The following is a 20231-nucleotide window of genomic DNA, read 5'->3' as shown; positions in this document are numbered from 1 at the left end:
ATTGGTCTAGGGGGGCATCAACATAGAAAACACAAGTCTAGTCTGCTCATCTATTGTCTAGGATAGTCTAGTTTTTCTCAGCCGACAGCAAGAGATCGCTCAGCTTGTCGGCATAGAACGAAGGAACAGCAATGGCATCTTCCTTTTCCCAGTCCGCCTTCTTGTGCACACCCGTCAACACGTGCAGCGTTCCACCGAGTTTTCCCTCGATGCCGAACTTGATGTCGGTGTTGAGTCTGTCGCCAACCATGCATGTCCGGGCGCGGTTGAGCTGGAACTTGCCCTCGACAGCGTCCATCATGGCCTGGCTAGGCTTTCCGAGAGCCAGGGGTGTCTGTCCTGTTGCGTGCACAACGGGGTAGTGGCAGGAACCAGCTCCGAGGAAGAAGTCCTGGTGCATGGGCAGCGTCGAATCTGTGTTGGTGGCGAGGAAGATGGCACCTCGCTTGACATAGTGCATGGCATGCGCGAGCTTGAGGTAGTTGACGTGAAAGTCGAGGCCGCACAGGACAACGCCAACCTCGGGGTCGAGCAGAGAGCCGTCAGCAATACCCTTGAAGTCCTCGGGGGTGATATCCCGTCTAAAGGCCTCGTCCGTGCCGCCGACGTGAGCAATGCCCTCGGACTCAAGTTCCTTCTCAATACCAGCCTCGCCGATGATAAAGACCTTGTGCTTTCCCTCAGGGAGCTTCAGGATGCGGGAGATGTAGATGGCGGCAGAGTAGCTGGAACCAAAGACATCGTCCTTCTCGCTGGGGATGCCCAGGTTGGTGAGCTTCTTAAGGTACTCGTCGCGAGACTTTGTAGAGTTATTTGTGACGAAGACGGTCCTCTTTCCTTGTGAAGTGTAAGTCGTTGATCTTGGCTGTATGCGGCTGTGACTCAACCTTTTGACCTCAGGAGGGCGATGGTCTCGGGAACTCCATCATACACATGGTCGCCCGACCATAAGACACCTATAAGTGTTATTTCATGCACGAAACTGGATATCGGTTCATCCTACCATCACAGTCGAGCAAAAAGACCTATCAGAAAACATAAGTGAGTACGAGATTATGCGAGCTGCGTGTAAATCACTCACATCAAACTTGTCGATGAACTCGTTGACGGCGGCAGCGTCGCCGGTGAGATATTTTGGGTTCGACATCTTTAGAGACCTGTAAAACTCTGCTACGACACAGAAGTTCTTCTATCTGCGTTGCTTGAGTGTTTCTTGGATGAGAAGAGGTTGAGTGGCGGACTTGACTCGGCGAGTTGTGGAGCTTAGTCATGTCGCATCCATCTCAAGTGAAAACTTAGGAAACAAATGGACACCTTCACGAAGTTTTCTACGGCAAATACGACAGGAAGCATGGTTAAGAGTTTGCAAATGGTTACAATAGAAACAGTTAAACATGCAATACACAAATAAACCATCAAAATATGACTGATCTTCCAGAGTCTTCGATATTCACAAAACATCCTGCCGACTACAGGGTAAAGGTGCGATGAAGCGATACCGGCTCATGTTGGTTCGTCAACAAAGACCCCGCTGACATCATTGCAGCACAAGAGCCCCTGACGGAATTAACTCCCGGACGACAGTCTGCAAGTCCGAGACAAGCTGCCGCTATTCCCAGTCTCCGATCCCCGAACCAAACCAATTGGCCGCCAGAAGAAGTTTCCGTTCCTGCCCTCCCGCGTGGTGGCGACGGATGGAGGGTTCAATGTCTTTCTCCACGAGGCTCGGTGAAGGAGACAAGGGTCCAATGGGTGAGTCTCCATTGGTCGGGACAGGGCCCTGCGAGTAATTCGGCAACGCCGCTGTCATCGGTGGGTTTTTCAAGAAACCCATCCTCCCAAACACACTTTCCCCCTGAGATAACCGCCTTATCCGCGAATGAGCGGATGCCGTTTCCCACAGCCGAAGCCGAGAAGTGACAAGAGAGAAACGGACACGCTACGCTACGCTATTACCGAGATACTGACGGAATCTTTCACCGCTTTGACAGGGCAGCTTCCGTCTCTAGCGTGGCGGCGTCGACATCCACCATGGATGCGTGGACCCTGAAAGCTGAACTAACGTCGCACGGGGTCCAAGGGGTTTCCACTCTCTCGACTAAGGTAGACCCCGAGAGAAGTTTTGAAAGATGACCCGTGTTCGTGTGTTATAAATACTCTTGTCAAGCCGTTTCCCAGGTCCATCCTTGCTCCCCATCTCCTTCACCTCCTTTCATCCTTTGACAACTAGGTTGACGTGGCTGTCTGCTTCCCCGAGAAAGGCCGAACATACAAAAAGCACAGGCACGCGACATCTGGCCGTAGTTGGAGAGCAAGCAGCTTTGTCCTTTCACCCGCAAGCAAACTCTTTCCTTTGCTGCAGCATCCGTCATCCATCCATACGTATAAAGGGAACAAAGCCCCTGAGACGAGACCGACCTTCCTCATCGCTCTCGCAACACCATCACTTCAACTATCCATATTTTACACCACCTCTCTCACAATGGGAAGCACCACTGTCAACCACGTCGAACCCTCGACTACCTCCAACAACTCTCACGGCTACTTCAACGCTCCCGTGGACAAGACGTCGTCCAGCGAGACCTCCCCCTTGTCGACCCCCGGGCTAAAGGCAGGCGAATCTGAGCACAGCGCCGCAAGCAAGCCTATCCCTGCACTTCTCCGCGACTTCCCCAAGCCACAGGACGAGTTCGACGTCCAGACCATGCTCGATCGCCATCCAGGCCGTTGGACCATCCAGGGCCAGATGGAGGCCAATCAGCGACGCGCCAAGCCTGCGCACAACGAGGAGGAGCTCAAGGCCCAGCGCCATCAAGACTTTGAGAAGGCCAAGCAGGATCTCCGTGCGTTCCAGGGACACCTTCGCACTTCTTCTGAGCAATGGCGACCTTGAGCTGAGAGCTTTTGACTTGGCGAGCAGCCGGCGCATTGTTTAGAAGGTTATACCCAAAGATTTTTTATGAACGAATCATGACACTACGATCAACGACGTCCTACGGGACTTGTTACTGTTGCATTGCATCGCGGAGGAAGGAGGCGCATGGTTTAGACTTAGACAGAGCGAGTCGAGTGTTGCCATTGTGTACTAGTATAGAGCATGCATAGACATGGATAATAGACATTGCATCAGTCAACAAATTAGGCCAGGTCCGCAACGGACAGAACACGACCGCCCAGAGTGAAACCGTATGCGACGGCAGCGAAGAAGGTGGTCAAGTTGATCAGGGATGAGATGCCGTGCAGGATGCCAAATCGCTTGTTCAGGGCCTTCATCTCGTCAGACTGCGGGCCATCCGCGAACCACTCCCTGCCATCTCGCTTGACTATCGACCTGTTAGCGCATTTCACCGCAAGTACATTTCCGACATACCTTGACCACGGCGCTGCTTCATAGTCTCAGTCGTCAGGGGCAGGAGGATGGTAAAGTTGACAGCACCAGTCAAGGCCATGATCCCAATTGGGAGCAGAGAGTGCCACCGCGCAAACTCGGTGACCAGTCCCCGCGGGCCATTGGAGAGGCCAATCAGCGAGTTTCCGGGGAAGGTCAGGGCGAGAATGCCGGGCAGAATGGTCTGCAGGCCAAAGTAGATGGGGAAGAGCTTCTGCTGGATGGCAGAGAAGCTGGGACGGTCGACCGTCCGGATCATGACGATGCCATTGATGAATGTCTATTGAGTCTGTAAGCAGGGACAGGGTGGCATCAAAGGGGCCGTGAGATATCGTACGTGGAAGAATGACGTCCCCAAGAGGGTTCCGTAACTGCAATTCAAGTCAGTCCTCTGTCTGCAGCTCACTTGAGAGAACGTCGTCCACCTACGTAATGATGTGGTACGGAGCCGGCGAAAAGACGACGGCACTGACTGTGCTTGCCATTGTGCTGCTGTATGTGGTCGACACCGACGATTGAGGTCAGTTTCCAGAGGAATGAGCCAGGTTTTTTCCAATTCAGCCGAGGTGTCGCGGTGTCATAACCCTGTCTTCGGACTTCGGACAACTTGAACCCTCAGTTGATGAAGTCATGCTTTGCTTGGTGTGAGCACGTGACTGCGTGGCCAAGACGCGTTTGTGGGGAAGCATCTCGCATTCCTCATTGATTTCTCGTCTTGGAATTTATAGCTGTGTATGGAAAAGAACAGTCTCAAGCCATTTAATATCACACAAAGAAACTGAAAGTAGTCCAACCTCCCTGCCCTCTCATCAGGGCTTCTTCCACTCACGCAGAATCTCAGCAATGACGAAATGCCCATACTTCTCTGCAAAGACCGCTGCCTCTTGGCAACGCTGGTCCAAAGACTCCTCCTCTTGGTCATTTTCAAGCAAGAGATGGACAATGTCAAGTCTGCCGTGCTCTGCTGCACCTTCAAGCGCAGTTCGTCCTTCCAGTTCTGCCTTTGGAGCGTTGACGTCGGCTCCATTCTCAAGAAGAAAGACAGCAATGGTATAGTGTCCATGGATTGCTGCGAATTGCAAGGCCGTCCCCCCGCCTTTCCTTGCCGGAGGAGCGTTGACGTCTGCACCTTGAGAAACAAGATTCTCTACAAAGGAGAAGCTGCCACTCTCGGCTGCCGCTTGCAAAACAGTTCTGCCCCACCTCCAAAATGCTGGAGCGTTGAAGTCGGCGCCAGCCTCTAGAAGCATACTTGCCAGCTCTTTGTGACCGTTTTTAAGGGCTACTTGAAGTGGTGTTCGACAGATTTCCCAAGGTTGCGGGTTGACTTCAACATTGTGATTGATGAGCATTCGAAATATTTCGAGATCAACAGGGGAACCAGCGGAGGGAATTGTTGAGGCAAGCGACATGGCGCTGCCAGGATCAGCTCCATGAGAGAGCAACAACTGAACTGCCTCTCGATTTTGGCGAGAAATGGCAGTTTTGAGAGCCGCGCCAGGCCGCATGCCGTCGGGCGAATAATGGATGTCTGCGTGGCAATCTATAAGAAGACTGATGAGCTGGTGATTCCCCATCATAACGGCAATTTGGAGTGGTGTTGAAGCGTGATGGAAGTCGCAACTGGGATCACCATTCATAGTTGGCCGGTTGACATCTGCTCCAGCTTCTATCAGGCGAGAGGCTATGTCGAATGATCTCACACTGATGGCAACACACAGAGGCGTCCGCAAGTCTTGAGGAAGATCTGGCTTGGCCCCCTCTGACATCAACAGGTCGAACAGCTGATGGTTGTTTTGGGTGATGGACCGCGTCAAGGCTGATGTTTCGTAATAATCTTGATTGAAGTTAGCGGTGGACTCTGGAACGACGAGAGTGCTTTGCATAAAAAAAGACTTGCCTGGGTCAGAACGTGTGGGATTGATATCAGCACCCCGACTCAATAACATGTAGACCAGGTCAATGTTTCCCGTTGAAACTGCAGCTGCCAAACACGTCTGTCCGTCATATGTTGCGGCCTTAGCATTGATATCTCCGCCTTGTCGTATCAATAGTTCAATGAGATCTAGATTCCCAGAGCAAACAGCAGCCTGCAAGGCGGTCAGACCTTCACAGTAGTGAGGTAGCGCATTGACAGAGGCACCTCTGTCTAGAAGAAGTTGGACCATGTCAATGTTCCCAGCCTCAGCCGCGGATTGAAGCGCAGTTCGTCCACCGTCATAGTCTGGGGTTTCATTGACATCAACCCCTGCCATCAATAATGTTTCGACCAAATGGCGATCCCCTCAACCTGCGGCATTCTGCAATACTATGCAGCTGAGGCGTTGATCCCAGTTCGCCACAAAGGCGAGGTAACCATTGGCATGAGCCTTAGCTTGATGTAGAAGGTCGATTACTTGGCCATTCCCATTCTTATATGCGATATCAATGGGGGTGAGCAATGAATTCCAGGCATAACCCTCGTAGAGGCGAGCGATGTCATGGTCGGGGTCGGGGTCGGGGTCGGGGTTGAAGTTGAAGTCGAGTTGGCTCTTTTTCCCGTAAGGGATGTTGGGATCTGCACCCGCGTCCAGCAACGCTCTAATAGAACCAATGCGGCTGTTTTGAACTGCAGCATGCATTGCCGACCTCGAGACGAGAAAAAAAGTGTTAGGGTTGGCGCCATTTTCGAGAAGCAGCATGGTTAGAGAGACATCTTCCTGGGCTGCTGCCATTATGAGGGGGGTTGTGTATATGTAGTTATTCTCGTATGGTACATTCACATCGGCCCCTTCTTTGATCAGCATCTTTGCGATCGAGCTTTTTTGGGGAAGATCCATCAGGGCGAGACAAAGAGGAGAACGTTTGTTGGTCGATCCTGGGCACGTTGCGTTTGGACAGGCTCCATGGTTCAGCAGTTGTCGGACAATTTCGGCGTTGGCGGGCTTGTTCCTGACGGCGAGCTCGAGGGCGGTCTCTCCAGTGAAGCGATTCATAATACTTGGATCGGCACCGCTGTTTAGTAGAAGTTGAACAGTCTTTGCGTTGCGAAGACGGATAGCGCTGAGTAGGAGGTTTGCCTTGAGGACCCTGGTTACCGGATCGTTCAGGTGAGTCAATTGCCGGAGAAACTGCATGCTACCATGGTCGAGGATCCATTGGAGGAAGTTGTCGGTCTGGCCGTTTTCGAGGAGATCATTGGAGATTTGATATATAGCCCAACAGATGATCTGGACAAAAAGCTGGGCAGCTGGGAACTGGACTTGCAGAGCACTTGCATCTGTACTGGGCTTTTGTGGTATCGTTTTCTTTAGCTTTTCAGCCACCGTAGACGATCCAATCCCATCCCCGAGAATAGCAAAGGCAAATTTTGATGCTTTCTTTGCAAGTGCGGATTGTCGAACATCACTTTCTGTCATAGGCTTGAAAGCAGATATGGCTACAACGGTCAGAAAACCTCATTCTTTTGGGATGCAAGTACTGGAACCGACCTCTGCGAACGAAGGAATCATGAAACAGAAACCATGGGACAGTGGTGCATCTGATCAACTTGATGCCAAAGGACACCGATGTTGTTGCTGGTGGCGTGCGTGCAACAACAATCTCCTTGAGAGCATCGTTCGGAGGGACTTGAGAACACTTGTTAGTGCATGTAACCCAGCCGCAACCTAAAAAAGCGTTGAAAGAAGACTTACTCAAGCATGGCTCCTCTGAGGAGCTTGGTTGACCGTATCGCCCAAGTTCCTTCTTGAGCTTCTTGACTGAAACAGGCTTCCCATCCATGATGATTTCCGATTCTTTGCCCTCAAGCTTTCGCTTTCTGACCAACGAGTCGACGTATTCCCACTCTTCTTTGTTGGAATACTTTCTCATCTTCCAGTTGCCTAGTCGGCGAATGTACTGGGGTTTCCTGCTCGAGCATTAGTGAGCCGCCCGAGAAAGCGTCTGGGGCTAGACTTGAGGAGAAGACTCATACGTAGCATCGAAGCCATGGTCTTCACGCATGCACTTGACAAGTTCGTCGAGTGTCTTGCCTTGGTCAAGGTACAGCGCACGGATATGCTCCTTTTCCCTCTCCCAGAAGGACAAAGATATCCTGGCTGCGGGAGGCATTGAATGACAGCACTGTTTGTTGTAGGGAATGTTGATGGTGCAATAGACGGATGGATGAATGAATTAATGGAAGAGAGACCTGAGGAAGAGGTTGTGGGTAGCCAATATATACATGAAATCCTTTCCGCCAACATGATCAGAATGCACTTTCACCATTGTTCCAACCCGACGCACACGCATGATCTGGGCTGGTCTCGCTGAGCCTCACTGCCCTGATTGGGTTGGCAAGGACAGCATGTGCAACTTCAGTCCCTGGCAAGCCTCCAGACGATCATATCATTATTCTGATTGGCCAAGCCAGAATTCGCGTTGGCAAGGCGGGATGCCAAGTCGTTGCACAGGCTGACGATTGGGGCTACCAATTGCCAGAATTCGCGTTTAGTATGGCCGCCGTTATTGGACAGCGTCGGGGGCGAGGCCCCGTAACTAGGGAAGCAGCATGCGTGATGCCTGGAAACCGGGGGACCAGAGGCACAACGTGGTAAAAATCTGGTGTAAACTCTCTGCGCTCTCATACAGTTGGAGGTGTTAGACTGCCAGGCAATTGTGATGGTAGAGTTCCATCACGTGACAACGCGACCCGGACGCGTCTGTGGGGAGCTTCTCATCTTACAGCTTCAGCTCATGACCCCTTCTGCCTAATCCAAGACCGGGATTCACCATGAGAAGGCGCTCACCATTGATACTGGTTTAAAAAGAGCGAACTAGCCCGTGAATATTCAAGGTCCAACTTCAACCCCTCTTTTGATACCTTCAAACCTCTCCTTTGTTGATCTCATCCACCATGGCGGAGAAGGAAGCCACCATCTTCATCCTGGACCTTGGGTCCACCATGGCCCAGACTCATAGTGGACGATCAGAATCCGATCTTGACTGGAGTATGCGATATGTGTGGGACAAGATTACCGACATTGTCGCCGCTAGTCGCAAGACGTTGTGTGTTGGTGTTGTCGGCTTCAGGACTGACGAGACCGACAATAAGCTGCAAGATGACGACGGCTATGAGAACATTGCCGTGCTGCAAGAGCTGGGACCGATGTCCATGTCCTCTCTGAGGAACCTGCAGTCCGTCATCAAGCCAAGCGACACGTGGTCGGGAGATGCCATTTCAGCTATTGTTGTCGCTGTTGACATGATGGACACATTCACCAAGAAACTCAAGTGGAATCGCAAGATCATCCTGATCACCGATGGCCAGGGCCCAATGGACGCAGACGGCTTGAGCGACATCTCTAAGAAAATGAACGACTCAAATATCCAGCTGACTGTCCTGTGAGTAAACTTGCCATTTCACCATGTCCCCACTAACAGAATGGTAGGGGCGTGGATTTTGATAATCCTGACTATGGCTTCAAGGAAGAGGACAAGCCCAACACCAAGGTCAGGATATTGTTGAGTATCCTATCGAACATATCACTCACGTATATGTAGGAAGAGAACGAGAAAGCTCTCAAGTTACTCGTCGATGATTGCCAAAACGGCGTCTTCGCGACAATCGCAGAGGCCATTGATGAGCTTGACACCCCTAGAATCAAGTCGGTGAAGCCATACAAAACGTACGATGGCACCCTTACTCTCGGAGATCCTGATAGGTTCCCCTCCGCGATGAAAATCAATGTCGAGAGATACTTCAAGACCCATCTCGCGCGACCCTTGACAGCAAGTACTGTGGTCGTCAAGTCTGAAGGCACAGGATCCGAGTCTACGCAGGCCGTAGAGGGTGACGAGATGGAGGGCGTTGAATTTTCCGCGGTCAGGCAAGCTCGATCGTACAAGGTCAACGATCCTGATGCCCCTGGTGGCAAGCGAGACGTAGAGTTTGAGGACCTTGCCAAGGGTTTCGAGTATGGCCGGACTGCTGTGCATATCAGCGAGTCGGAGCACAACATCACCAAGATTGAGACACAAAAGAGCTTCTCGATCGTTGGGTTTATCCCTTGCTCAAAGGTGAGACTCCATGATACCTTGTGGTCATCGTGTTATTGACTCTTCCAGTATGAACCTTTTCTCAACCTGGGCGAGGTCTGCGTGACAGTAGCCAGCAAGTTTGATGCAAAGTCAGCACTCGCTCTCTCCTCCCTCGTCTGGGCACTCTCGGAACTCGAGTCGTATGGAATCGCCCGAATCGTGCCCAAAGATGGCAAAGACCCGCAGCTGGTGCTGGTAGCCCCTGGCGTGGAGCCAGACATGGAGTGTTTGTACGACATCCCGCTGCCGTTTGCCGAAGATATTCGAAGTTACCAGTTCCCGCCTTTGGATCGGGTCATCACCGTCAGCGGCCAAACCATCACAAAACACCGCTTCCTTCCGACAGACGAGCTCAATGATGCCATGAGCGACTACGTTGATGCGATGGACCTATCGATGTATGGCATTGACGATGAAGGGTAAGGTCTATGTCTGCTGAATGATGGGATCAACTAACTCGAGTAGGGAGCCCGCTGAGTACGCGCCCATCGACGACACGTTCAACCCAACAATTCATCGGATCAACCACGCCGTGAAATCTCGGGCAGTATACCCCGAAAAGCCCATTCCCGATACGCCATCGATCTTGCTTCGATTCGCTTCGCCGCCTGAAGACTTGATTGAAAAGGTCCAGAGCAAGATTGATGCGCTCGTGGAGGTGGCAGATGTCAAGAAAGGTTCGTCTCATCAAGAATGTCCACGACTCGTATCTAACTATGCTATAGTTCCGCCCAAGGTCAAGGGCAAGCGAGGCAGAGAGGCGGTCAAGCCCATTTCTGGTCTCGACGTGGATGCCCTCCTCGGGGAGGAGGAGAGGAAGGAGGAGATTGACCCAGATAATGCAGTCCCCGAGTTTAAACAAATGCTGGCCGCTACCGAGGAGGTTGCCCAGATCGAAGAGGCAGCGAAGCAGATGGGGGCAATTATCACGACATTTATCACAGAGAGTTTTGGGGATGCCAAATACGCACGCGCCATGGAGTGTTTGGGCGTTATGCGGGAGGAGCTGACGAACCTGGAGGAGCCTGGGCTGTACAACACCTTTGTACGGGACATGAAGAAGCAACTACTATCAGGAGATCTTGGAGGAGACAGGCGAGACTTTTGGTTCAAGGTGCGGTGGTCACGGATGGGACTGATTGACAAGAAGCAGTCTGAAGTATCGACTGTGCCCCCAGAGGAAGCAGACGAGGTGAGTTCCTGGTGACTACATTTTCTCGGATACATGCTAACCGTGTCACAGTTTTACAAGTCAAAGTAGACTCGTGATGTATTGTACGTATTTTTATCATGGTATCTCTATGGATCGATGGCTTTGGCGGTCTTGTATATTAGCTGTAAATAAAAGCTCTTGGCGCTTGGTGCGCATGCAAACAAACGACGGTGGTCCAGCCTGTTTTACACGCGGATATCGGGCTCTTGCAGCACAAACACAGCAAACGGAGTGATTAGACTCTTTTCAGCTTCTCTACGGCAGCGAATCATGCCGTGAAGCGTGTTTTAGACGAATGAGGCAGATTCAAGCCTTTTCTCTGTGCTCCCTCCCTCTCCTGTCACGCTCTCATCAATCAGCCTCACCTTTCCTCCATCCTTCCCCTCAAAAACGGCGCGTGCTGCACCTTCTCACCTGAACCCTCCCTCTCTCAACCCGCCCCAGGTATCTTTGTGGTCCGGTGAATATTTCATCACAAAGTCCTAATCCAAGCCCAGTAATTTTTCCTTCTTCATCGTCATTATTTCTCTTCTTTCGTCCACTTCCCTCTTGCTCTCGAATTGTAGCACATTTCTGCGAGTGCAAGCATCATCATGGCGGACCTTGAAGAGCGCCTCGAGAGGCTTCGACAGGTCCTTGGTCAAGAGGTAAAGATTGTCGAAAGGAAGAAGGATACTGAAAAGGAAGAGGGCGTCTCTCAGGTAGAATCGGGCAATGATCGCTGCGTCTTGGACGACGACTGGTCCAACCATCGCCCATCGACTGGTCAAGATCGAGACCACACCACCTCCGCCGTGGATGATCTTGCTAGGGAGAAGATGAAGAACGAGGCATTCGACTGCTCCGACTTTCGGGTTGGAGAGCCTGTTGACAACCCGGCTTTCGAATTCTGTCCGTTCAAGATTGTTCTCACGTACCCTGAGCGCTTCATTGGCAAGATGAACCGACCCAAGGTGTGTTGGCAAGACCCTATTTCCACTCCACCAACTGACTTGTATGTAGGTAAAGCCATTCTTTGCCCAACCTTTGGCGGATCGAGTCTGGGACTTGTGAGTGACCTTTCCAAAAATAGGGCCTCGTGCTAACCATCTCAGCTTCTACCTCCATGACCCAGATGAACCAACAAGAGACCCATACCTCTTGGTTCCAACGGCTCAGTTCCAAGCTTTCCTCGACGACATCAATCTTGAACTGGGGATTTCGCTCAAGATCCCCCTGGGTGTGAACACGGAAAGGTTTTACATGCGGTTCAATGATCCAGACACACCGCGCCCACGATATCTCAGACGATCCGAGGACGAAACCTCACTCGACATTCGACCATGGCCCACCATCGATGACGACGACGTCAATCTCTACGAAACGGCTGAGAAGGGGCAACGGGCTGAGTGGCGGGACAAGCTGAAGCTCGTCAAGACTGGCTTCATCCCGAAACAGCGCAACTCGTTCAAGGCTCTCTTTAACAAAAGGAACCGGGACCTGATGCTGAAGCACACGCAAGAGTACCTCGGCCTGGTAGGGAACCCCGAGGGCCACGATGTCGTCTTCATCTGTGTTGACGTCGAGGCGATCGAACGGCCACCGAACCCAGTCTCCGAGATCGGCTTTGCAATTCTCGATACACGAGACATTCAAGGAATCGCCCCTGGCGAATGTGGGCGCGGGTGGTGGCCCAAGATCAAATGCCACCATCTCCGTGTCAAGGAGTATGCAGGCTTGAGAAACTATCGCTACGTCAAGGGCTGTCCTAATGCCTTTAACTTTGGGTAAGTTGCTCATCCCATGACCCAAGACTTGCGACTGACCGGTTTGTAGCAAAAGTACGTTCCCGACCAAGGCGAAAACTAAGGATGCCATCTTGGCCATTTTGGACCCGTACTTGAAAGGCTCGCGAAACATTGCTATCGTGGGTCACGACATCAATCAAGATATCAAGTATCTTAAAAGCCTCGGCATCGACATCGAGGCCGTCACAAACGCTTACCCCCCAGTCGACACCAAGGACATCCACCAATCCTGGACCAACTCGAACAACGGACGAGGTCTCAGCAGCGTTCTTTTGGAACTGGGGATCGCGAGCCAGAACCTCCACAACGCGGGCAACGATGCCTACTACACACTCTGCGCCATGATCGGCATCGCTCTTGAGGGGGCTAAGAGCGAGGATGAGAAGAGTGACATGAACAAGGTTGAGTGAAGGAATAGGTCTAATGTAACTTGGCAATACCAAAGTAAGGAGACGAAATAGCCAAGATTTTGAGAAGAGAATATGCCATTGGTGCCCTGTATTCGTACAGCGTCTAGTCTAGATAGCTCAACGACGTGCTCATCCCATCACCCTGCCCTGGCTCTAAGGAGCCTCCCCATAAACCAACAAACGCCTTCGCTATGGAAACAAGTAGTGTACATTATACACACGCGGGTGATACAGCCACGTCGGTACTCCAGTCGTCGATTGTTCTTTTTTCTTCGTCAGGCTCACACGCTGAGAGTGAGGAGGGTGCAAAGTCCGAATGCCGGGGACTTGGATCGGTTGCTTTTCGGTGTCATGACAGCATGATGCGGGATCAGCTATTCTTATCCAGAAACTCCTTGGCCTCGTTGACCTTCGTGGCAAGGTAAGGGCTTCCGCCTCGATCGGGGTGGTTGAGAAGCATGAGCTTTCGGTGAGCCTTGCGGACCTTGTCCTTGGTGATGCTGCGCTCGCTTCGGAAGTGTTAGTCGGGAGGGGTTTTGGCATCGGTGTTGGAGAAAGTACATACTTGAGGGAGAGGATGAGAGAAGCCTCCTTCTTGTTCATCTTGGGCTCGAAACCACCCTTGTAGAAAGCCTTGCCCATGGCTCCAACTCCTCCGCGCGAACGTCGCCATGCGACGAGACCGGCTCGGCCCTGCGAGAGCGTGTTAGCGACTGGGATTGTTTGAGGTCTGGTGGGTTGAGCGTACGAGAAAGGCGGCCACGGCAGCGCCGGCGCCCAAAGCCATAACAGAAGCCATCTTGGTATAAAGGAAATTCGAGGTTGAGTAACAACGATGAGTGGGTTTAGAGGAGATGCCGAACTTGGGGCGGCAAATCGGGGGACTGAAGTTTTCCAGAACCTTACCGGCGCGGACCGGAGGGTTGCGGATTAATATTCTACCGGTACCTATCGATAAGGGGAGCGGCACGGCTAAAGACGGAGCTCCGGAGTGTGGTTCGCCATGATTGGACAGAGAATCGAAGACCGCCGTTTCTCACTCCCTCCGGTATCCATGGACCCCTAGGCCAATGTTTCGTTTTTGCACTACAAGAATGCCGGAGAATGCGGGGAAAGGGGACCCAAAGGGTGTGTAAAGGACGGATAGACAAGCGTTCAAGAAGCTTGACGGGATCCCATGACACACACCACCACACAAAAGAACCCGTGACTTGTCCTTGTCTCTCCTCTTTGTGTCAGTCGCACGCCGTCTCCCCAATTAGATTCCCCTCCATCATGATAGGGCGAAAGCCGCGGATTTGCGCCCTGACTTGCCTCTCTTGGTTGTGTGCGGGCTAAAGCTGGGCTGGGCTTATCAGTTCCGGTCTGCGTTCTGGCTGCATGTCTTACCAGGGTGAACTACTGGGACATGACTTGGTAACGATAGGAAGCCCTGCATTTCTCCTTCTTCTTTATCCTCTCCCTTGCCCTCACTTTGATTCAATCGTGCTTCTTTTGTGATGCTGTTGGTTGGTGACTTGTTGAACGCCTAGACATACAATACACAGCAAGCAGCTCGCGGCGGCTAATTGCTTTTTCCTTTCTCACCGTCTCCTCAATTTGAATCCTCCCTAGATAATCCTCGGGCCGGCTTCCATGGATGAAAAGGTAGCTGCCGAGGCAAGGCCTCTGCTTCGAGAACGTCCTAGACGACGACAGCGGTCAACATTTGCTACAGTCCTGGCTCTTTTGGCCGCTACTGCGTTGATCGCCTTCTTCCATCGTCGTCCTGAGTCGAGACTGGATGAGATTGACCATGAGTCTGAGCCGGAGCCATGGAGCTGGAACGACGTATGAGTTTTGCTTCTCAGGATTGACTATATGGGCTAACCACTGGGTATATAGCTGGAGCCCAGCCAAGATCTCAAGTGGGAGACATGCTATACCAAATTTGAGTGCGCCAGACTCGATGTGAGTTGAGATAGCTATCCCCACTCCATTTTTAACCATATACTAATGGGTATCCAAGGTCCCTATGGATTGGCTCGATCCTTCGGACAAGAAGCGCGTCGTAGTTGGTGTTATCAAGTTGCCGGCAAAGTCCAAAGACAACCCTGTTTCTCCAGTCTTTGTCAACCCCGGTGTAGGTCTTTTTCCGCCAGTGAACGTTGTATCCAATGTTGACAGTTAAAACAAGGGTCCTGGCGGCTCTGGAGTGAGCTTCCTCAAGAAGTCTGGTCCTCTCCTGCAGAAGATTGTGGGCGATAACCATGTGAGTCTCTTCACTGCCGGATAAATGTGATGATATACTGACAATCTCAGGATATTATCAGCTTTGACCCTCGAGGAGGCAAGTTTTCTACTCATGAAAGAGTGTGCCGTGTCTAACTTGAGTTCAGTCGGCGTCTCTACACCTCGCGTAGAATGCTGGGGTTCAGCCCAAAGGCGCAACCTCTGGACTCTACAGGAAACCCCCATCGTCGACGAGCGCCCAGGCCTTATTTATGATGCCTATGCCCGCGCCTCGGCCTACTCTGGTGCCTGTGAGATCGCCATGGAGGAGACGGGTATCAATGCCCACCTCGGAACCGCGTCTATTGCGAGGGACATGCTCGAGATCCTCGACAAGACGGGTCATGAGAAGCTCCGATACTGGGGGTTTAGCTATGGTACTATTCTTGGAGGTGTTTTTGCTGGGCTGTTTCCTGAGCGTGTTGAGAGACTAGTCAGCGATGGTGAGTCTTCATGTCGCATTATTTTTCTTGTTCGCTGACAATCCTCAGGAAACGTCGAGTATCACGACTGGTTCAACCTGGACCATGGCAAATTCATGTCCGATGCCGATGCAATCTTTGATGCCTTCGACAAGGCCTGCCACAAGGTCGGCCCCGAGGCATGCGCCTTCTACGCTGAAACGCCAAAGGCCGTGCAGCAACGCCGGATCAACCTCCTTGAACGTCTCAAGGCCTCTCCCGTCCTCATTCCCGCGTGGTCTCACCCTTCGGGACCAGACCTGCCGCGGTTGGTCACCTACTCGGATGTTCAGCGGCTTACACAGCGATGCATCTACTCACCGCTCGTCAAGTTCCCCCAGTTGGCCAAGATCTATGCTTCCCTCGAGGGAGGCGACGGTGGGCCCTTTTACGATATGTTGATGGCGAGCGGTGGCGGTGCACTTGAGTCCAGCAAGATGTGCTCTCTGGGCGACACTCCTTCCACAAGCCCATTGGAGACAGCCATGGAACTGGACGCCTTCCCAACCATCATGTGTCTCGATGCCGCAGCCGTCGAGAAGACACCAGAGGAATTTGAGGCCTATCTCAAACGAGTGAAGAGCATCAGTCGTTGGGCGGGCGCCTTCAACATCAACTTCCATCTCGCCTGTGTGGGGAGAAAGACAAGACCCAAGTGGCGCTTCTCAGAGAGTAAGTAAGACCCTTTTCGAACCAAGAATCTTGTTAACAACCTTGAACAGAGGATATCAAAAGCGACACTGCTCATCCTATCTTGTTCATCGGAAACATGGCCGACAACGTGACGCCCCTGCAGAGCGCCTTCAACAACTCGGCCAGGTTCCCCAGCTCAGTCGTCCTCAAGCAAAACTCATACGGGGTTAGTCCTTGTTCCATCTCGTCCCATCCCCTTCGTCGTTTACTGAACCTTTCTCTTTAGCACTGCTCGCTCGCCGCACCATCGACCTGCACCGTCCGTCACATCCGCAAGTACTTCCAGGACGGCACGCTCCCGGCGGCTGGTTCCGAATGTGACCCTGACTATGACCTGTTTGAGATGCCAGCCAAGGGGGAGGAGGCGACGAGCCTGGATGAGCTCACGGCGGCAGTTCTGGAGTTGGTGCGTGAGGTTGATATTCCCAAGGGTATCTGGTAGACCGTAGACGTGATGACAGGTCCCGTAGAGTAAAGAGGGGGCCGTGGGATACATGCGTATGAACAAACTGTAGGAGTTGTAAGATGGACTGGTTGGAATCTCATGGCATCGGTATTAGGAACGAGTAAGAACTTTGTAGGCATTATGTGGTCTTTATATTGCGAGTACATCTATCAATGAAATCTTCAATTTAACCAACTCTCTCCCTCAACGGGTATCATCTCTGGATCCGAGGCCAACAGCACATCTCTTCAAGCATCATCATCATACTTGTCAGTGCTATGGTGGACCCTGTCGGGCATCTTGAGCCCCTTCTCGACAGCCTCTTTGACCTTCTTCTCCAGCTCTTCCCCCTTGGTCTTCTGGTGATGCTCCTTCTCCTCCTCCTCGGTCTTCCAGTTACCGGCCCCTCCACGACCCGCAAGGCCCCCGCGGATGTGCTGGCTATTTCGCTTCAGGCTCGCGGTCACGGCCGCGGCCGTTTTGTCCGCCATCTCCTCCTGCTCTCGCGCATCCGGCAGATCCGCCGGGTCAACATAGTTTCCGGCACCGCCGCGGCCGGCTCGCGCGGGGAGGTGGGCCGTCTTGCGGTCCGGAGGAGGCGCAGGGTTTGTGGCTAGATCCTGAGCCTCAAGGTCCTGGAGGAATACGTGTAAGTTGGATGAAATGAGAATCTCGATGAGAGCGGTTTTTATCAGTCACAAAAGTCAAAGATTGCAGCTTACCTTGGCAGCTTCGTCAACTTCAGTCGAAGGATAATAGTTTCCCGCACCTCCTCGGCCAACTCTGCGGTATACATCGTGTTCGGGAGCCATGGTTGAGGTGTTTACAATACTGACGTAGATGTGGATACGTTCAGGTGGATGATGAAGTGAGTTGTCGTTGCAAGCATCAAGGCTTAATGGATTTTAGATGCGAGAAAAAAAGAAGATAAACTTCGTTTTCTCTGACACATTCTACACAATGTGACTTTTTAAGGAGTCGTCACTGGTGACGCCACTGGGTGCGTGGGGGATCCTTGTGTCCGACCAAGGTAAAATGTCTCTGCCTCAGCTGTGTCGAGATTGCTGCGACCGATGCTATCTCGAGTCCTTTTCCGTGTGTCAACGGATTTGGACATGGGAAAGCCAGCGCCCGCCAACCAAGACCGCAGCCACACCAGGACAGCACCAGAACAGCACAGGACAGGCCAGTGGGTGCTCAATCCGGGGTACATGACTAGGCTGAACTGCGTAGATCTCGCTGGGCTCCATGTCGCCTCCTCCCATGCAAGTCACAGCAGCTCAGGCGTGGAGAAGTTTGGACTGATCACGCCTGACCGCGAGGAACTGGCCTGGGCTGAGTTGTCTCTCGAGAGATCAAGGCTGGGGCCAGTAACCTTGATGAGGTGATCGGCATTCATTGTCCATGGTATGAAGGCTTGGGCCTCGAAAGTACAGAGTTTGTTGTCCCCCAACTTCTGTAGCACCGGGCCAGGCCTTGTGCTGGAGCAAATCGCACCACAGATTCGATTCCTGTATTGAACCCTGTTGCTTTAGCAGTTGGCTCGAACCTGTCCGTCCCGCTGTTGAGTAACCTCGGGGTGCTTGTCCCGGATCGCAGGAACTTAGTGGCTGGTTGCTGCACCGACGTCGGGCCTCGGCCTTCCAGATTCCAGAATGTGTTTAAGTTGACATCTAGGCAAGACTTGAAAGCCCTGCGAATGCTTTCCCAGGGTAAGTTCGATTTGCCTGTGTCTTGACCAAGTCTCATCGCACGCTAGAACTGCCTTCATGATATCAATGGCACGCTAGCCCGTGATCAGCACTCTTCAGAGATAAGCCACTCACAGGCTGCCAGGTTCCGTCGATAGCCTCCGATCATGGATGGCATTCGGGTACCCGCTGCGGGCTCGTCGCTGCGTCAGGGTCCCCTCCAACACATCAAGCAAGCATTCCTTCGTCCCATCTTCTAAATCGTTTGAGCCGACAAGCGCTGCTGATCCCGGGAGCCTACAGCCCAGACCACAGCACTGGGAGTATCAACCTTTTGACTCTCGGGTCTGATAGTTTATTGAGACCACAGGAGCCTTGGTTCCCTTGCCATCTAGGCCGAATGGGAAAACCCTTCCAAAGGAACAATGAAATGGCTCCACGTGGAACAAGAATAGGCAGTCTTGTTCTCATGCAGGTACGGCAACAGATGCGCAGTAACATGTCCTTGTCATATGCTCGTTTCCGTCTGTTGAAATTGCCCCTCACCTGGCCATTGAAGCGGGCTCTCTCTCTCTCTTCAACTTTTTCACAAGCCGTCTTTTGAGCGAATTCAACGCGTTGAGACATGCAGTCTGGCCTTTGTCATCAAGTTGAGGCATTCTTCTCCCACCGTGATCCTTGCTGCGACGGTCAATCACACCCCTGTGCCTATGCTCATCGCGGGGTGTGTGAAACCGCGTTACTGCCACTGTGCGTATCGGCGGCAGCTGTGAGACGGGCGAGCTTCGTGATATAGAGGGGTAATTCTGTAAAGCGGGGGCCTCTGTGAGAACGAGACGAGACACAAATGGCGGCTGGCGGAGACGGAACCATCGGCCTGAATGCCGTCCTGCCGTCAAGCTGTGCGCGGTATAATGCAATTGCCGGTGATACGCATGTACGGACCAGAAAAGCCAGCTGTCCCTCCCTCTTTGACCGCCGCAATCCGATGAGGTCCGTGGGCGAGCGAGACACCGGCCGGCTCAGGCGGACCTGGGCCGTTGTCGGCCGGTGTTTGCTCACCATTACTTGACGATTGAGTCACCCAGCGCCGATTCATCGGCTCATCCACTTTTACGACAGGCACAGCACGCCAGCTCATTGTTAAAATGTTGCCCCGATTGCGATTGCCCCATTCTCCGGGACCATCGCCGACAATTCCAGCACAGTAGAGGGGCATTGGGCCTTCTGCTGGCGCCAGAATATCTGGGTCCTGGTCCTCTCCTCCTGCTCTGGGGGGTGCGTGATGGACTCCAGAGAGGGCTTCGTGTCTCCTCTCGTCAGAGAAGCCACCTAGCAGAGAATCCACCCGGCCCCAACTGTCATTCACCCGGCTAGGTCTCTCGGGTCGAAGCCATACTCGAAGAGGCAGAGTGCCCCTAGCGGGCTGCGGGCCTTGGAAGCGGCGGCTTTTTTTGGTGTCGGTGTTATCAGGATCCCAGCGCGGAGGCGGCGCACCCCGGATCGCCGGCCGTGAGCCCACTGCATGCGTCGGTGATGCGAGAAATCCAGGGTTGCAGAATCAGAGTGAGGGAAAAGAAGCACCTCAGACCATTGCACGGCCATTGTCGCCTCTCTGGGCGGAATGTCTCACTGTCTGAAGAATAGCCCCGGTGCATCATCGGCAGACTTGCGCGGCAGTGAGCCTCGTTCAATCAAGAGAGGATCGAGATTGAGAGTGTGGAGGAAGCAGACGCGGACCTGATTGGTCTCGTCCCAGTAAGCTCGCAGCACCCCAATGCGGCCGTTGTGGGCTTGTCCTGGGAATTCCAT

General features: G+C 52.7%; 9 protein-coding genes across 9 annotated transcripts; 4 read left to right on the top strand and 5 right to left on the bottom strand.

The window, feature by feature from the left end:
- Nucleotides 1-67: 67 nt before the first annotated feature.
- MRS44_003325 (uncharacterized protein) lies at nt 68-1147 on the bottom strand (the record flags this gene model as incomplete). The annotated part of the gene is made up of 4 exons (XM_046268417.2): nt 68-837; nt 888-956; nt 1004-1025; nt 1082-1147. The coding sequence occupies 4 exons, from the start codon at nt 1145-1147 to the stop codon at nt 68-70; spliced, it is 927 nt and encodes a 308-aa protein (XP_046137439.1).
- A 1335-nt stretch (nt 1148-2482) lies between these two features.
- MRS44_003324 (uncharacterized protein) lies at nt 2483-2893 on the top strand (the record flags this gene model as incomplete). Its single annotated transcript, XM_046268419.2, has 1 exon — nt 2483-2893. One exon carries the CDS (start codon nt 2483-2485, stop codon nt 2891-2893), a length of 411 nt encoding a protein of 136 aa, XP_046137438.1.
- Nucleotides 2894-3138: 245 nt separating this feature from the next.
- On the bottom strand, nt 3139-7480 carry MRS44_003323 (uncharacterized protein; the record flags this gene model as incomplete). Its single annotated transcript, XM_065623174.1, has 9 exons — nt 3139-3323; nt 3371-3668; nt 3726-3759; nt 3818-3860; nt 4218-5636; nt 5679-6806; nt 6859-6996; nt 7063-7277; nt 7344-7480. The coding sequence occupies 9 exons, from the start codon at nt 7478-7480 to the stop codon at nt 3139-3141; spliced, it is 3597 nt and encodes a 1198-aa protein (XP_065479246.1).
- A 784-nt stretch (nt 7481-8264) lies between these two features.
- MRS44_003322 (uncharacterized protein) lies at nt 8265-10709 on the top strand (the record flags this gene model as incomplete). Its single annotated transcript, XM_046272032.2, has 7 exons — nt 8265-8752; nt 8800-8860; nt 8912-9427; nt 9476-9867; nt 9914-10125; nt 10174-10640; nt 10692-10709. 7 exons carry the CDS (start codon nt 8265-8267, stop codon nt 10707-10709), a joined length of 2154 nt encoding a protein of 717 aa, XP_046137435.2.
- A 545-nt stretch (nt 10710-11254) lies between these two features.
- MRS44_003321 (uncharacterized protein) lies at nt 11255-12858 on the top strand (the record flags this gene model as incomplete). Its single annotated transcript, XM_046283883.2, has 4 exons — nt 11255-11614; nt 11664-11710; nt 11756-12427; nt 12477-12858. 4 exons carry the CDS (start codon nt 11255-11257, stop codon nt 12856-12858), a joined length of 1461 nt encoding a protein of 486 aa, XP_046137434.2.
- Nucleotides 12859-13228: 370 nt separating this feature from the next.
- MRS44_003320 (uncharacterized protein) lies at nt 13229-13657 on the bottom strand (the record flags this gene model as incomplete). Its single annotated transcript, XM_046275358.2, has 3 exons — nt 13229-13367; nt 13424-13551; nt 13607-13657. The coding sequence occupies 3 exons, from the start codon at nt 13655-13657 to the stop codon at nt 13229-13231; spliced, it is 318 nt and encodes a 105-aa protein (XP_046137433.1).
- Nucleotides 13658-14493: 836 nt separating this feature from the next.
- On the top strand, nt 14494-16725 carry MRS44_003319 (uncharacterized protein; the record flags this gene model as incomplete). Its single annotated transcript, XM_065623173.1, has 9 exons — nt 14494-14688; nt 14743-14808; nt 14867-14980; nt 15035-15109; nt 15160-15210; nt 15305-15572; nt 15621-16262; nt 16313-16449; nt 16510-16725. The coding sequence occupies 9 exons, from the start codon at nt 14494-14496 to the stop codon at nt 16723-16725; spliced, it is 1764 nt and encodes a 587-aa protein (XP_065479245.1).
- A 251-nt stretch (nt 16726-16976) lies between these two features.
- On the bottom strand, nt 16977-17540 carry MRS44_003318 (uncharacterized protein; the record flags this gene model as incomplete). The annotated part of the gene is made up of 2 exons (XM_046268416.2): nt 16977-17363; nt 17451-17540. The coding sequence occupies 2 exons, from the start codon at nt 17538-17540 to the stop codon at nt 16977-16979; spliced, it is 477 nt and encodes a 158-aa protein (XP_046137431.1).
- A 1774-nt stretch (nt 17541-19314) lies between these two features.
- Nucleotides 19315-20231, bottom strand: MRS44_003317 (uncharacterized protein; the record flags this gene model as incomplete). The annotated part of the gene is made up of 2 exons (XM_065623172.1): nt 19315-19867; nt 20053-20231. 2 exons carry the CDS (start codon nt 20229-20231, stop codon nt 19315-19317), a joined length of 732 nt encoding a protein of 243 aa, XP_065479244.1.

Source organism: Fusarium solani (assembly GCF_023522795.1).
Source record: "Fusarium solani strain SB1 chromosome Unknown bctg00000001, whole genome shotgun sequence".
In the NCBI taxonomy this organism is placed as follows: domain Eukaryota; kingdom Fungi; phylum Ascomycota; class Sordariomycetes; order Hypocreales; family Nectriaceae; genus Fusarium; species Fusarium solani.
Note: the sequence above shows the minus strand (reverse complement) of the source record. Positions and strands in the feature narration are given on the sequence as shown.